The sequence below is a fragment of the Cimex lectularius genome, unplaced genomic scaffold (genome assembly GCF_000648675.2).
Source record: "Cimex lectularius strain Harlan isolate CLEC.00 unplaced genomic scaffold, Clec_2.1 scaffold156, whole genome shotgun sequence".
Lineage (NCBI taxonomy): Eukaryota > Metazoa > Arthropoda > Insecta > Hemiptera > Cimicidae > Cimex > Cimex lectularius.
In genome coordinates this window covers 774,744-790,237 of record NW_019392760.1, presented here as the reverse complement: position 1 = coordinate 790,237, position 15,494 = coordinate 774,744, and the positions used below count along the sequence as shown (strand labels likewise).

General features: G+C 32.0%; 2 protein-coding genes across 6 annotated transcripts in view; one reads left to right on the top strand and one right to left on the bottom strand.

The window, feature by feature from the left end:
* The window catches only part of LOC106669883 (cardioactive peptide), a 28,213-nt gene extending 26,761 nt beyond the window's left edge, over nucleotides 1-1,452 (top strand). For 3 of the 5 annotated variants that reach the window (XM_014399719.2, XM_024227386.1, XM_014399717.2), the window contains exons 2-5: nucleotides 637-725; nucleotides 804-876; nucleotides 972-1,129; nucleotides 1,195-1,450. In XM_014399719.2, the coding sequence (XP_014255205.1) occupies nucleotides 645-725; nucleotides 804-876; nucleotides 972-1,129; nucleotides 1,195-1,272 (390 nt within the window). In that variant the 5' untranslated portion in view covers nucleotides 637-644 and the 3' untranslated portion in view covers nucleotides 1,273-1,450. Of the gene's footprint in view, nucleotides 1-156; nucleotides 552-636; nucleotides 726-803; nucleotides 877-971; nucleotides 1,130-1,194 lie in introns of those variants that run through there. The other 2 variants (XM_014399721.2, XM_014399716.2) reach the window with 2 other exon arrangements.
* Nucleotides 1,453-4,006: 2,554 nt separating this feature from the next.
* On the bottom strand, nucleotides 4,007-14,030 carry LOC106669873 (dolichyl-diphosphooligosaccharide--protein glycosyltransferase subunit STT3B). The gene is made up of 15 exons (XM_014399702.2): nucleotides 13,706-14,030; nucleotides 7,743-7,961; nucleotides 7,509-7,686; nucleotides 7,364-7,429; nucleotides 6,594-6,792; nucleotides 6,363-6,534; nucleotides 6,114-6,292; nucleotides 5,848-6,050; nucleotides 5,591-5,778; nucleotides 5,199-5,370; nucleotides 4,969-5,142; nucleotides 4,785-4,898; nucleotides 4,582-4,706; nucleotides 4,418-4,505; nucleotides 4,007-4,345 (listed from the first exon to the last, which is right to left on the bottom strand). The coding sequence occupies exons 1-15, from the start codon at nucleotides 13,846-13,848 to the stop codon at nucleotides 4,271-4,273; spliced, it is 2,295 nt and encodes a 764-aa protein (XP_014255188.1). The 5' UTR covers nucleotides 13,849-14,030; the 3' UTR covers nucleotides 4,007-4,270.
* Nucleotides 14,031-15,494: the final 1,464 nt, after the last annotated feature.

The window sequence follows — 15,494 nt, the reverse complement described above, 5'->3', positions numbered from 1 at the left end:
TAAAGAAAATGTTTTTCTGATACCTACATCACACCAGACTGCACCTCACGATCTCTGAATTATTATCGATTAACGGTCACTAACCACCACACAATTTACATAATTGTAAATTTATTAAATGTTGACCTTCTCCCTACAAAATACAAAAAATATATTATGTATATATATTTCGTTTGGTATATTTCTAAAACCACAACCAAATACCTTTTCTAAACAATCAAAAATCTGCATATTGGGGCAATATCAGATTAAGCAAAATATTTTAATACTGTCCAAGTTATTTATTATCATAAAAGTGTATATTTACACCCATATGTACATATTTAAAACTGGGGTGATCTTCATGGTATGGCCTGTAATTTGATCATTACCGATATCATTTTGGCCTGCCTATCCTTGTTGGATGGCCTGTCCCACACACTTCACCATTTTATCAGCACCAAATACTTAAGACTTTTTAACTCAAAATCCCCTATAATTTTGAGTTTTATTTTTCTAAACCTCACAACGACAAATCAAACAAGCTGAGAAATTTTCACAAAAGTATCTAGGTAGTTGCCCATTCAGTTTTTCAATTAATTAAAATACTGGTCTCAAAGAAAAAATAATCGATATGTCAAATTTGATCTGTTTCAGGTGTAAATATGCAGCTGATACTTTCTTGCTTGTTGCTACCAGTGCTTCTTTCAACAGCCAAAGCTGATGATGTTATACTGCAAAAAAAGGTTGAATTTAAAACTTACAACAATTTATCTTTAAAGTCGATTAGTTTGATTTGTAAAATAATCTGTTATCTGTTGTAGTTTTACTTCCCTGATGAAGTATCTGAGCCAATTGATCCAAAAATCAAAAAACCTTTCTGCAACGCTTTCACAGGTGAATTATTTTTACAATCATCAATTATATTAAATGAAGAGTTATTAAAGAATTCCTGTTATTGATTTATAAAATAAAATTGTATCCCTTTCCAGGATGTGGGAAGAAAAGGTCAGATGAGTCAATGGGTACGTTGATTGACTTGAATTCTGAACCAGCGGTCGAAGACCTGAGTCGGCAGATAATGTCTGAAGCGAAGTTGTGGGAAGCAATCCAAGAAGCGAGGATGGAGCTCATGAACAGAAAGCACCAGGTAGAAAATTTTAATTTTTCTAGCTCTTCTTAAACAATTATGTTGATGACAATTTTTATTTGCAGGGAGAAAGAATGCCACTGCGCCCATTGCCACTCACTGGAATCAGGAAAAGGTCTCAATATTACTACCAAAAAAAATAAACATTTAAAAAAAAACTTCGAGTAAAAATCTGTATTGATATTTCAGAATCATAGTAAATATATTATTTTAATAGTTAATTTATACTTTCACCATTCATCTTACATTTGTTTCACCCTATTTGCATCATGTCACAATGAGATGTTTTTCAAGCAAAATGAAAATAAAGAAATGACTAAAATAATTTATTTTACAATTTTTTTTTTTTTTTATTTACTTCCATTTTCTTGTTATCTTTTTAATATGGACAGCCTTTGATCATGGAAATATTAAATACTTTTTCATGCAGCAAAAACCACCAAGATGTGATTATTGTAAAAAATAAAATCATTGGTGTAAATGGCAATACTTATCCAACCTTTTGTAAATTTCTGTGACTGTCTGACAGACAACACACAGACCAAACCGTTGGATTTAAACGGCTTCAATTTTGACAGTGCATTCATACAATGACATGGATAGCCGCTAAGAAAGGATTTTTTGAAATTCCATCATATGGACAATTTTTTACAACGCATAGACCGAAGTGACCTGAAGAAGAGAATTTGAGAAACAAGACAGATTCAAAAACCATTCTAGCACTCTGCATCGCAGGAAGAAAGGTACATTAAAATAGAGCCCTGCTTGGACAAAGTTGCGGGTAAAACCTAGTACCCATATAATAAACAAAATTTTTAACTTTTTGATGAGAAAAAATAATCAAATTATGCTAAATTTGTTAATAATATCATTTAGCATCTAAAAAAGGCAAATTTTACCATTATATGTTAAAGAGTACTCAAAGAAACCTTTACCAAAGATGGCACATGGCTGAAACATCCACGAGTGTAGATGAACCCAGGCCATTGCCTGTTTAAATTAAATTATTATGTTAGATTACTTACATTCATCAAAAACTTTGTATTGTGCATCATAATATTTAAAATGCAATGTCAAATTTACAACACTTCAAAAGTACAGAAAAAAGTGCCTATTATTTCTGAAAACACAGGTTGCTATGATACAAAATCTTAAGATAAATTACATAAAAAATGACAAAATAAAAAACAGCATTTGAAAATATTGAATAAAAAATATGATATATTATTTTAAGATCTGCAAATACTTTTCTCATGAGTTTGGTGTCTTGTGCATTTCTGCATTTGTCTGTATGTTATTTTATCAAGTCATATCCTAATTTTTATAAATTGTATGAGTTGTGTTGTTATTTCTTTGTGTAATTTTCATTTTTGACAATATACCAATATTTTAGGCAAAGCTGATTGTCTTTGATTATCCTCGTCTTAAGGCCAATGTTCAGTTGATGTTGGATCTCATGATAAAAATATTTATCTACTTTTGACCAAAATTTTTTAACTCAGATATGCCTTTTTCACTACCAGCTTAAGCATAAAGTTTTGACCTAACTTGAAATAATTTTTATTCTATAACTGTTTAAATTTACGGTGTTTCAAACTTACAGAAAACAGGCACTCACTGTTTTTGAAATCACAGGTTGCTAGATAGAAAATCTTAAGATATTTATTTAAAAACAACAAAATAAAACATTGTCTAAACAACATTATTCTGTTTCTATGAGATATTCTTTCATCACAGGATCAACCATTTTACTAAGAGAGAGTGCCACCCTTTTAAAAATGTATTATTCATTAAATTAATTGCTACAACAAAGAACAAAAATTATTGGTGCTCAGAGGAGAAATATAAATTGCTCCTATCATTTGCCAGGCCAAAAGGAACAAAAAAGAAAAATGTTATCTATTCCACCTTTCTTGATAATGAAAAACTTTATGAAGAAACTGGTAGACAAACAAAACAGGATTTCATTACATTTTACAATATGACTAAGGGCAAAGTGGATTGTGTAGATGAAATACAATCAATTTATTCAGTTAGTCAGAGATCATTGATGATTTTTTTATCATTGTTGAATATTAGTTGCAACAATAAACAGAAATTTATTTCAGAAACACAAGTTAAAAAAAATTGAAAGGAGAGCTTATCAATGTAAGGTCATTCCAGACAAACAGGAGTGCTTAACTTCCAACTACCTCTTGAGGGTCACAGTCGAAGGGTCGAACCAGTTTTTTCCCCATTTTTCATACCAGTATCAATTAAAAAAGTTTTGCCAGGATTAGAACCTGGGTTCTTGGCAAATACGAGTCAGACGCCCTAACTACTCTGTCTCTGCAGTCCCCCTTAATTTTTTCTATAATAATACATCATAAAAAAAAAACCCTAACACAATATTTTAACATTAGCGATCTAAAAAAAGGTGTGAGAGGAGAAAATCTCATGTGCGACCAATGGCATGAAGAGATAACCACTCGCACATTAAATATTATATATTGGGTTGGGGGATTTGTTGATAATCCTTTAAACTCTCAATTATTAAAAGAACCATAATTAATACTTACATAGTAAATATATTATTTTATTATTTCAATTAAATTTACAATGTTTGTATAAACTGTTCCTTCACCATTCACATCACATTCTGTAAATCCACTCACACAAGCTGTGCATTCACAAAAAAAAACTATTTGCAATAAGAATAAATAATAAACTGAAAACTTCAATTTAAGGAAGAAAGGAGTTTGTTTTTATGGACAATTTGTGATAAATCAAAATCAACTTTATAAAGAAATTCTTACATTAAACAAAAAAATTTAATAATAATAAAAATCAGTGAGATCACACTGTAAAACATTTTAACAAAATCACATGTCCAATTGCTAAATGTTGTAAATCTTTATTGTGCTAATTAACAAAATCGGTTATTTTTACAGTAAAAAATGCTAATAATTTTTAGATGACAAACATAATTTTTTTACAATGTTATCAAAATTTCATTGAGGCAACTTATTCTGCACTCTGTTCGAGTGCGGATTGTTGTTTGTGTTTATTCATTTTTAAAGTTTTATGTAGTTTTAACTTTTTTTTTTTTTTGTGAATTCTGTCTCACAAAACCAGGGCACAATTATACTAAAAAAAACTCCACTAAGATTTAACGACTTTCTTTCCTTTCACTACGACCGGCCTGCTTTTGATCAATCCTTTCTTTCTCTTTGTTGTCTGAAAAAAAAAAAATACAACAGTTTTTTAGTATGATTGTTTTTGATTATTCCACTTTATGTTAAATCATACCTTTTTTGATATAAACATATCTGTTCTTTTAATTTTTCTTGATGAAGTCTGAAGTCTAGGACGGTTAAATTCATTTTCTTTCTTCACTCTAAAAATGTGCAAAATAAAAAAAAAAAGATGTCACATAATTTTTTTTAAATTATTTTATTTAATAAACAATTCACCTGTATATCCTAACCAGCCAGTGCTCTGTAGTATAAGCTTCTTCTAAGTATGTGAGGTCAAAATTTTTATTTCCTATAACAACATTTCTAGTTCTATCAAACCCTGGAGGACCTCGGAAATCCAGCTAAAATAAAATAAAAAAAATTAAATTACATAAAATTAATTCATAACATAAATAATCCAAATGAATTTAATGAATTACTTGAAGTTCGCCAAATCTGTAGTAACTTAATTTGTACATAAGGCAATTCAAAAGCACAGGAGAGCCTTCAGCATCCACTCTGAATTCTCCTTTACTAGTAAAGTAGTCATTTTCCTGTAATTAAATAAATTATTTAAGATAAAAACCTTAAATTTCTTTTAAGAAATCTTGATGGCTTACTTACACGAATGTCTTTTGGATGTTCGCCCTCGGCGATTCTCACCATCCAAAGAAATTTGTTGATGTCATCTCCGGAATAGCCGATTACCCCTCCAAAAATCACAAGGACGTAATCAACATCCAAAGATTTCATAATTTCATACGCCAACGGTTCAGTCGATGACATGGCTTTGCCAACCTGCATACAACGAAAACTAGCAGTTCAGACCGATTCAATATGTGCAAATTACTCACCAATGCAATGTGGGAGTTGTTCCAAGTATTGTTGTCGACCAGAGTCGTCCTATTAGCCATTCCGGCTATCTGATAGCCATAATCCCACCAACTCATCACTCGAGCATCGCTGTCCGTATTCTGTGAAAGCCAGTAGTAAGCTTCTCGGAAATCGTCCAAAATCTGCCTTGATCTAAACACAAAACAACATAAGTATCTCTACGATTAGAATTTTATTATTATTTAAATCTCAACATGTTTTAATTCAACTGTAAGGAAGAGCTTTTTTTTAAAAAAATCAAGTCTTGAGATTTCAAATAATCTGTCTGTTTGAAAATATTAACTTTTGACTTTTTGTTTTTTTAGAAACACATCAGTGTATAATTGTAAAATATTTGAAGGGATAAATTTACCCATCCTGAGAATATGATGAAAGAACAATGCTTGGACTTGAGTATGCATTGCTTGTGACCCACGTGCAGTGAACTGCAAACATGAGTAACAATGCGATTGTACCAACGATGACAAAACTTCTAACATTTGGGCCAAGGCCTTCTGATTCTTTGATCTGTTCATGCTTCATCTTCCGTAATTTACCAGCCTGTCAACGAAAACACAAGAATTTAAATAACACAAAGATTTAATTTGTAACTGAAATATTTTGAAATACCTTATCATAAAGCGTTTTAGAAGGTGACGTTTCATGTTCACTGTCGCTTTCCCCTCCAGACGGATTGTCCTCATCTTTCAGAAAAATGTCGAGCAGTTTTGAAAAAGCTATGGCGCTCAGAATGCACACGACAGGTGTCAGCGTGAGCATGAGACGGACCATAACACCAGCAAAATAAACAGCGCTTATTGCGTACAATATAACTATTTTAAAAAAATTACTTTTAGTATTTTTTTTATTTATTACAATTTATAATGGATACTGACCAAAAACTCTCTCATCGTTTAGATCTTTAATGCAATACCATAAACCGACTGGGAATGTTGTGACTAGAATATGTAGGTCAAAGAAAAATGAGAACCAAGTAGTAGGCTGATGCTCAGAAACCGAAGCGATGATCGGAATATGAATTTTAGCATACCCTGTATCCCAGAGTGAATAAAATCTACAAATAAACAAATTATTTAAGACTGAAAAAGCAAAGTATCCAATTGCCCGGTGTAAAATACAAATACCTTCCGCTCCAAGGAGCAATAACTCCAGCGTAAGTCAAAATTACGACACTGAAGAAAACAACCGCCCCTGATATGCCACTCGCGACTAAGAAAAAATATTTAAACTCAGACCTCGAAAGCACAGTCTGGATGTGTTTCAACGCAGCAATCGCAATTATCAGTACAAAAACACCTACAAGGAAATTTTATCAATTTGAGATTATAAGTTTCTTAGTTTTGTTTTATAGTTACCAAGCGCAGCCATGTGTTCGCTAGTCCTAATCGGCTGGAACCCAACAAAAGGGATCTGCATACTGAATAAAAGCCCAAGTATGCAGAACGTCGTGTAGCTTGTAAAAAGGCGGCTTGAGTAGCGCCCCATTAAAAGCAGTACAAATACATGAAGCGGTATCAAATTTATAATAAAAACGTAACCACCCCATGCTGAAACCTAAAATACAAAACAAAATTAACATTTCAATTCAATTAATAAGCCTGCATTTTATGAACAAATATGAAATATCACTTTAAAAAAATTTTATTATTATATAGCTAATCAAAGGTTTCAAAATACCAACAACAAAAATCTTTTTTCGTCCTTCCTGTCATATCTGTTCCCTTTTATCTATATATGTTCAGCTTAAACTGCAAATTAGATGTTCAATTTTTAACAAAAACCTGCTTTTAAGATGGTTTCTAATTTTCTTCATTTCTTATTAAAAATTTGTTTAAACAAAAATTAAACAACTCAAAATTCTTAAATGATGCCTTAGCAAAATATTATTATAATATCACTACACTTGGCTATGTAATTATGAGTTATTATTCAAATCAGAAGATATTGAGACAACATTGGATATAAAAACTAACTGAGATTAAAGTAAAACTAACATTACTTATTAGTTCTAAACTGATGGGGTTTCATTTATCATTATTAAATTTATTATTATATTAAATTAGTAATCAACTTGTATATTTATTTCTTTAAAAAAATTAAATTAAAGGTTTCTTAACACACTCACCATATAAAAATAAGAAAGTGCTGTCAAAGCAGCCCAGTACACTGATCCAGTCTTTACTGATTTCACCTAAATATTGAATTAAATTAAAAATTTATTGAGTTTGACTATTTAAACTGGCATATATAACAATAAAATAAAAACTTGCCCAAAGGTAGTAGGTGAATTGCAGGGCGAAAATGGCAATGCCTTCATTGTCATAGCTGCCAGCTACAGACCTGCTTATATAACCTGGTACAATCGCAATGAAGTATGCTGCTAACAGGCCAGCCCCAACGCTCCACAACTCTTTCGTCAAGAGATACGTCGAAATCGCCGTAAGACCGCTGCAAAATCGAATAATTTATTTATGAATTATTATATTCAATAAGATTACTCTTACCTGAAAACGGGGGCTAAAAAGACGCATATGTCCCTTATATGGACTGGTATGTTTAGCAGGTGGAGTATGTAATGTATGCTCCCAGAGGTTATCATAAGCCCTGGGTAGACAGTGCCCCCGACAATCCTGCCAAGCGGGTACCACGCCCGTTCGTCAAACCAGTTGAGGAAGTTGTAAAAGCCATGCTCAACCATATAAGCCGTAGCTCTGTAGTTGAACCTAAGTTTAAAACATTAACATTTATGCATTAAAATTAATTATAAACTGGAAGTTTACATTCGAAATAATGTTTGAAGCAAATTTGGGAAACATTTTAAATAACTATTGTATGCACCCGAGGCCTATATTGGCCCTGGGTCTAAGCTCTCATCCACAGCCAAATAAACTGCCATTACATCCTAGGTGTCCCCACCCAAGGTCACATACACAGTGTGACCAAGAGCACGGACTCAAGAGTTAACACAGGTTCTACCCCAAAGCTGCTCTTGGCTGAGCCAGAATGTAAGATGGGTCTAGGCAGAGATTGGGATAGTCTCTAAAGTCTAGAGTCTAAATTGAGTAGTGAGAGTAGGAGACTACGACAGTTTCAGAGTCATATTCAGAATCTGACTTCGAGAGTTGGACCCCTAACACACGTCACCTTAGCACAGATGTGGTGTCTTCCCACTGAATTTGTTAATAGAAGAGTGCCACCACCTTCAACCCAACAACTCGGCCCAACAATGTTCCTTCCCTGCATGAAGACAGTATGCTGGGAAATAAAACATTTTAAGCCATGGGCACCATTCTTCAAACTGGAACATTTATTTCATTATAAACCTCTTAGGGAGATATCCCCTGGCATGAGAAGCACAGAGTCTGTGTATTTTTGCTGCCAAAATGCGTCTGAAATGCAGAAGCAAGAAACCAAACTACACATTCATCACATCACATACCTCAGTAAAATATCTCACAATTTTATATTTCTTGAATATAACCCAATATCAAAAAGAGTCCCTTCAATATTTTACAAACAAAAGCTCTTCAACCGATGTAAAGTTCATATTGGCTAGGAATACCAAATTCTGATAGTTATTATATTTCCAACATTTAGTGAAGTATTTCTGAAAAATGTACAAACTTCCAAAATTGATTTTCTTATCTTTAGATATATACTTTCTTGCTAGTATCGGTTAAATATTGCTGTGTTCATGTAAAATGATAAAGTTAAGTTGAATAGCCTGCAATCATGTTTCTCAGTGCCACATGGTCAATGAGACACACAAAGAGGGATCAAATTTGTCTATATTTTTCTTTTGGCTTAAAACGATATGTTTATTAAGCTCAGGCCTTTCATATTATTCACTACTGGACCAATCAATTTAATCTCATCATCTCTAATAAGACTCTTCTTCCTGCCCAACAGAGGTCAGATTTTCTCCAAGACAAGTGCTTATTTTCAAATCACAATCTGTTTATTTGAAATGTAGATTGGTAGAAATTCAACTTTTTTATCTCTTAAACTAACAAAAGCACAAGTGACAATAATTAGCTATCTACTAACTCGACCGTTCAAACTTAATTTGAAAACAGTGACCAATTTTTATCAAAACTGATAATCCCTGATAATTTTTATTGTATAACTGCTGAAGTTTTTTCAAATTACCGTCTTAAACTTAGACAAAATTCATTTTAATTTTTATCCAGAATTCATTGCTAGACATTAACTTAATTTCATTTTTGATGACAATCATCCTCCACTATAAACTGCTCAACTTTGATAAGCTTTCATGGCCAGTGATCTAATTTTGAAATTTGGTCATTACCAATCATTTTGGTCCACCTTTTCTCATTCGGTTGATCCATGTTTTGACAAATTTCAGGTTCATCAACCTCCAAACAACAGGGAAAAATTATACAAATTAACTTTGCTAAAAGAAAAATAATTTTCCAACCAATGTTGTGTTTCTGAAGAGAAATAATTTTGATAAAATTATTAATTAAATACAGCAGACCCACTCTAATGCCTATTTTTTGAAGAGGTCAGCTCAAATTCCCCATAAATAATCTGACTTGACAAGTTTGTTCATAATTTATAAAATTCACTACAACCTAATTTCATTTTGTGCAACTATCATACTTTCTATTAAATGTAATCACATCTTCATAAGTCTCTTTGAACTTTCAGAATTTTGAAACTTTTGAAGTTCAGTTTCTCAGTTTTGATCAAACTTGCATATTGTCATAGTACAACTGCTAGAAATGAAAGCTTAAACATCACTAAATAATTTCATAATTACTATAATGCTCAATGTAAAATTTAATTTTCTATTTATGCTAGAATCCAAATTAGTGTGACCCATAAATTGTTTAATTGGCTTATAGAATGTATCATTTTGATCAAATTGACTCAAACTAACTTAATCAGTCAATCAGTGAATATAAAACCACTCATTAAACTTTAATGTATTAAATTCTACCTTAAACGCTGTTTTTCAAATTCTCCGTTTTAATATCGCCAATAAATTTTCAAAACCATAAAATGTTGAATCGTAGACCATATTATAGGAAATAGTGATAACATGACAAATTATGACCCACACAATTTCTATTTTAGCTTTTCAATAAACGAGGAATTTTAATAATTGCATGACTTACAAAAAACTTATCATCTCTGATAAGCATAGTCTGATATCTATCACTTTTTAAAATTTAATCAGTTTCGAACAAAATACTAATAAATTAACAGATTAATCACACAATTTCCACAGTTATATTGAGCAAGATATTAAATCTACTAATTACAGCAATTATGGCTGCAGTTTTCTTCTGAGCATAAATGCCACTTTTAATGTGGCCTAAAATATTCTCAAACCCTTTATGCGATCAGCAGTCACACCATTGCCACGTTTTTAAACTTGGATCAGTTTTGAACAAAAAAGTGCTCAAGTTATTGAGTTTTAGCAAGGCTTAAAATATTCTCAAATCAACTCATGAGTTTCTGGAAAGCGTATCACTTTATTTTAAAATTATCACCTCTGATAAGCAGTCTGACCTCTGCCACGCTTTTAATGTTGTGTCAGTTTTGAACAAAATGCAGATAAAATTATTTAATGTAACCTAAAACAACTGCGGTTTTCTTCAAATTATAAATTTCACTTTTAGCTAAGCTTACAATTTGTTTAAATATTTTAACGATTTTCTGGAAAATGTGTCATTTTATTTTAAAATGATCCCCTCTGATAAGTAGTCTGACCTCGGCCACACGTTTAACTTTTATCATGCATCTATTCTGAACAAAACAGCGATAAAATTACTGACTGCAGCATCTAAAACTGCACTTTTTTTTCCTTCTAATTATAAATTTCACTTTTAGCTAAACTTAAAATATGCTTAATTTATTTCATGAATTTCTGGAAAATGTGCCATATATTTTTTCAAGCTGATCACCGATACGCAGTTTGACCTCTGCCATATTTTTAACCTTGCGTCACTTTTGAACAAAATAATCAATTAACTTACTACAACCTCATAACATCTGCAATTTTCTTCTAAATATAAATTTCACTTTTAGAATGGCTTAAAATAGTCTCAAATCAATCAAACTGATCAATTTAATGGTTAAATTAATCCATATTTGCTTAGTGGTCATAACTGACCATATTAATTAGTCACGACAGCTCAAGTGGTTAGAGTAGCAGTGTATTGATGAGCCGAAGGTCATGAGTTTGAATCCCACGCGTGATGCTAATTTTTCATCTCAACCAAAAACCAAAAGATAAAAAAAAATAATTAATTGGATTAATGATTAAAGCAACACAATATCTACAGTTTTCAGATTTTATCAATATTGAAAAATTCTGATAGCAAAAAAATCCCCGAATTGAACAAGACTGTGCATAAATTTTACAAATTACAGGCATACATTAATTTTTTTAATCTAATACATTTTCAAACCTTCAACCTTCATACAATGTGACAGTCCAAGACAAATTGTGACGATAAGGCAAGTCTGACTGCTGCACATTCCCCCCCTCCGATCTAATAAATTTTCATAAGCAGCCTCTGTCACATTTTTAAACATCGAATAATTTTGAACCAAATAGACAAACGTACTATAAAAGGTGTATTTTATTTTTTGTTTTCGAACTTTATCAATTGACAGGAAAGTTCAGACAATAATAATTTATTATTATAATCATAATTTATTAGAAATTAATCACCTCTGATAAGCCGCAACTGATTTATTTTAGAATTTACTGCTTTAGAATTTACTAAAATAGTACAGGCATACAATTCTCCAATTTTCAGCTAAATATAAATTTCAGGTTCAGTATGGCCTGAAAATATTTAAACCTGCTCGCATAATTGGCATTTTGTTTAAACAATTATTTCTAGTAGGGATAGTCAGAACTCTGCCATGTGCTTAAACTTAAAACAGTTTTGAAGAAAATAGTGAATCAATCAACTTATTACAACCACCACATAATTCTGCAGTTTTCATCATGTGCAGTCGTCTATGAATTTTCTAATTCATTCATAAAATGTGACTTTTCGGTCAAAACTGACCAACTCTGATAAACCGTGTCTGACCTCTGCCACGTTTAAACTTGATCATTTCTGACCAAAATCAACTTAGTATAAAGCCTGCAGTTTTCATCTTAACTTAAACGTCACTCTCAGCATGGTCTGAAAAAATGTTTAATAAGTGTCAGTCCTTGGCAGTGTTAGAACTGAGTCGGTCTTCAAAGAAATTTGAAACCATTCACTAAAAACTTAAACGTCGATTTGTAGGTATCTTAAAGATGTCAAAATATCTTAATCAACAAAATATGTCTAAAGCTTAGCAGATAATGGAATTTTTCTTATCTAGACTATCCAGAGATCAAGATTATTCGTGAAAATTGTTGTTGCAAGGCATTTTATTCGAAACTTATCACCTCTGATAAGCCGGGTGACCTCTGCCTTCAAACTTGAACAGTTTAAAACACTGATAAAAAAAGTTTTATCTGCTAATTACACTCAACCTGGAACTTTCAAAGATGATAATTTCATAGTATTTACATTTTATAAATCATTGCTGTGAATAAACCAATTGTTTTTTGTCTCAACTGAGCAATGGGTTTGAAATATTGCTTATTACATTGTGATTTTGTTACAATGAGCATAGTTTTTCAATGTAATGGATGGACTGATGGACAATTTACACTGAAAGCCTCAAGAGAAAGCATTTTAATGAGTATAGATATCAAGATTGATTTTTAATAGAAAAAGATCTGCAAATGAAGATCACCGTGGAAGTGTTAGGACTGAGTCAGTCTTCAAAGAAATTTGAAACCATCTAATAAAAACTTAATTATGTCAATTTGTAGGAATCTTAAAGATTGTTTTGCCCCGATGATGTTAAAATATGTCGAAAGCTTGGCAGATAATTGAATTTGTTTTTTTCACCTAGACCTCACCGAGATCCAGATTATTCGTAAAAACTGTTGTTGCAAGGTATTTTGTTCGAAACTTATCACCTCTGATAAGCCGAGTGACCTCTGCCATGCTTTCAAACTTGAACGGTAAAACATTGATAAAAAAAAGTTTTATCTGCTAATTACACTCAACCTGGAACTTTCAAATATGATAATTTCATAGTTATTACATTTTATAAATCATTCCTGTGAATAATCCGATTGTTTTTTGTTTCAAACAGCAAAGGATTTGAAATGTGGCTTACATTGTGATTTTGTGCAATGAGCATGGTTTTTCGTTGTGGATGGACTTATGGACAATTCACTCTGAAAGGCTTAAGAGAAAGTATTTTAATGAGTATAGATATCGAGATTGATTTTTTTAAAGAAAAAGAAGATCAGCAAATGAAGATCGGGCCACGAGTGCACTAAACTTTTGTGGGTTTTTTTTTTAATGATTGGAAAGAATCATGGGCCGGTAAATCCGTGCGGAAGGGAGAAATGACTCGCCGGCCACGTACTCACCAAGGGTCGAACTCATGGATGATGCTCTCGAACCGTATGACGGCGAAGAGTCTTGAGGCGAAGCCGCAGAGCCAGGAGAGGAGTAGGACAGTGAACACAATAAGATTTTTCCACCCCGAGAACGAGGTCGAGTTTTTCTTCATCGCAGTCAACGCGAAACTTTTCGAAACTCGGAAAAACAAAAGGAAGGGACGATGAAGGGGATATCCGTCTGTGGATTTTGTTGTGTTTACATTTACGACAAAAACATCTACGTAGGCACCGGCGAACGATGACAAGTCGGTCGAGTCAAGATAGCCTTACACGCACCACTTCGCCTTCGCAATTGAAGCCTGAACGGCAGATTGCTACCTCTTTCAAATTAACAAATATCTACTATTATTCTCTAACAAAACTCATAAATGTCACTAAAAAAACTCGAAAAAGTAACTCTTATTTTTTATATTAAAATAAAAATTGGCAAAAAGCCTTAGACAGTTAACGCATCATCAATACATTCACATAGATTTAACATATTAAGCCATTAAAAAAATACGCACATATATAAAATTATTTAATTACAACATTATATTATTAAAAGCTATAGAAAAACAATAAATTTGAACAAATCATAAATTTGTTTTAATCTAAAACCTCCAGGCCGATTGGTAACACGATGTTTACACGGTTACGAAGTAACGAGGAGCTGTGTTACACGATTAGCTGCATCGTGGCATTTTAATTACCCCCTCTTCAATTATTTAAAAAAATAAAATCGAAAAAAATTTATAGATCCTAAAAAAATATAAATTATCCCAACTATAAAAAAAAATCATAAATATAAAACAATCACTATTACATTACAATAACACAATAAAAATAATTTAATAAAATTATTTTATTTTATTAAATTTAATAAAACATTTTGATTAAGAAAAACACAAGGAAATGCTTGATGCAGTGATTGAGCAAATGAGGTCTAAGAAAGAAAATGTTTTAGAAGAACTGAATGAAAGCAAAAAAACCCGAACTTTTTAGCGATATTAAAAGCACCATGGAGAAATTGAATGGACATTTTGAAGCTTTGAAAAAAGAACCTGTTGAACTGAAAGAAATTAAAGAACAGGAAGAAAAGTTTACACATTATAGAACGGAACTTGGAAAACTTAAAGTAGGAATGGAAGAGAAGGAGAAACAGTGGCATGTCTGTGATTGAAGAAAAAATTGGAACAAACGAAGCTGTTAAAGCGTAAAAAAAAAAAAAATCCTGAAGGAAATTGCAAAAGGCCTTCAAGCAATATTCCAACAGAAATACAGTGTTAGAAAGGAGTGAGTTCATGCTTCAAGAAAACAGCAAGGAATAAAAAAAGCTACTTGATCAGAATAATCAGTTAGAGGCGACAGCCTTGCAAACACCAACATCAAGCAATTTTCAATTTCAAAGCTGTTTCTGTGCTTATGGAAAAATGAGTTTCAAGAGTACAGGCCCGAGAAACCAATATACATGAGTTGAATCAGCAATTGCACCTTACTGCTGAATCGTTGATCAAACCAAGAACAGAAACAGAAAAGTGGAAAGAAATAGCTGAAAGCTTGCAAAACAATAACGATGATGAGTCACCAAACAAAGAGGATAAAATTGATATGTTAAGGCGTCAAGTGAAGGAGCACAAGTCAACAATAGGAGAACTTAAGGCAAAGCTTAGTCTGGAAGCAATTATAAAAAAAAGAAGATGAAATTAAAAATCGAGGATCTTGAAATTGAAAATCACAAAATTAATCATTACCAAAACCTTAGATATCTAAAAAT

Bases quoted from the DNA above. Each gene is read 5' to 3' on its own strand.
- LOC106669873 (XM_014399702.2), bottom strand. From the start codon at position 13,848: ATGAAGAAAAACTCGACCTCGTTCTCGGGGTGGAAAAATCTTATTGTG. The intron at 6,535-6,593 runs GTAACTATAAAA...ATTTCCTTGTAG, and splicing joins CGAACACATGGCTGCGCTTG to GTGTTTTTGTACTGATAATT. The intron at 4,707-4,784 runs GTAATTCATTAA...ATTTTATTTTAG, and splicing joins ACAGATTTGGCGAACTTCAA to CTGGATTTCCGAGGTCCTCC.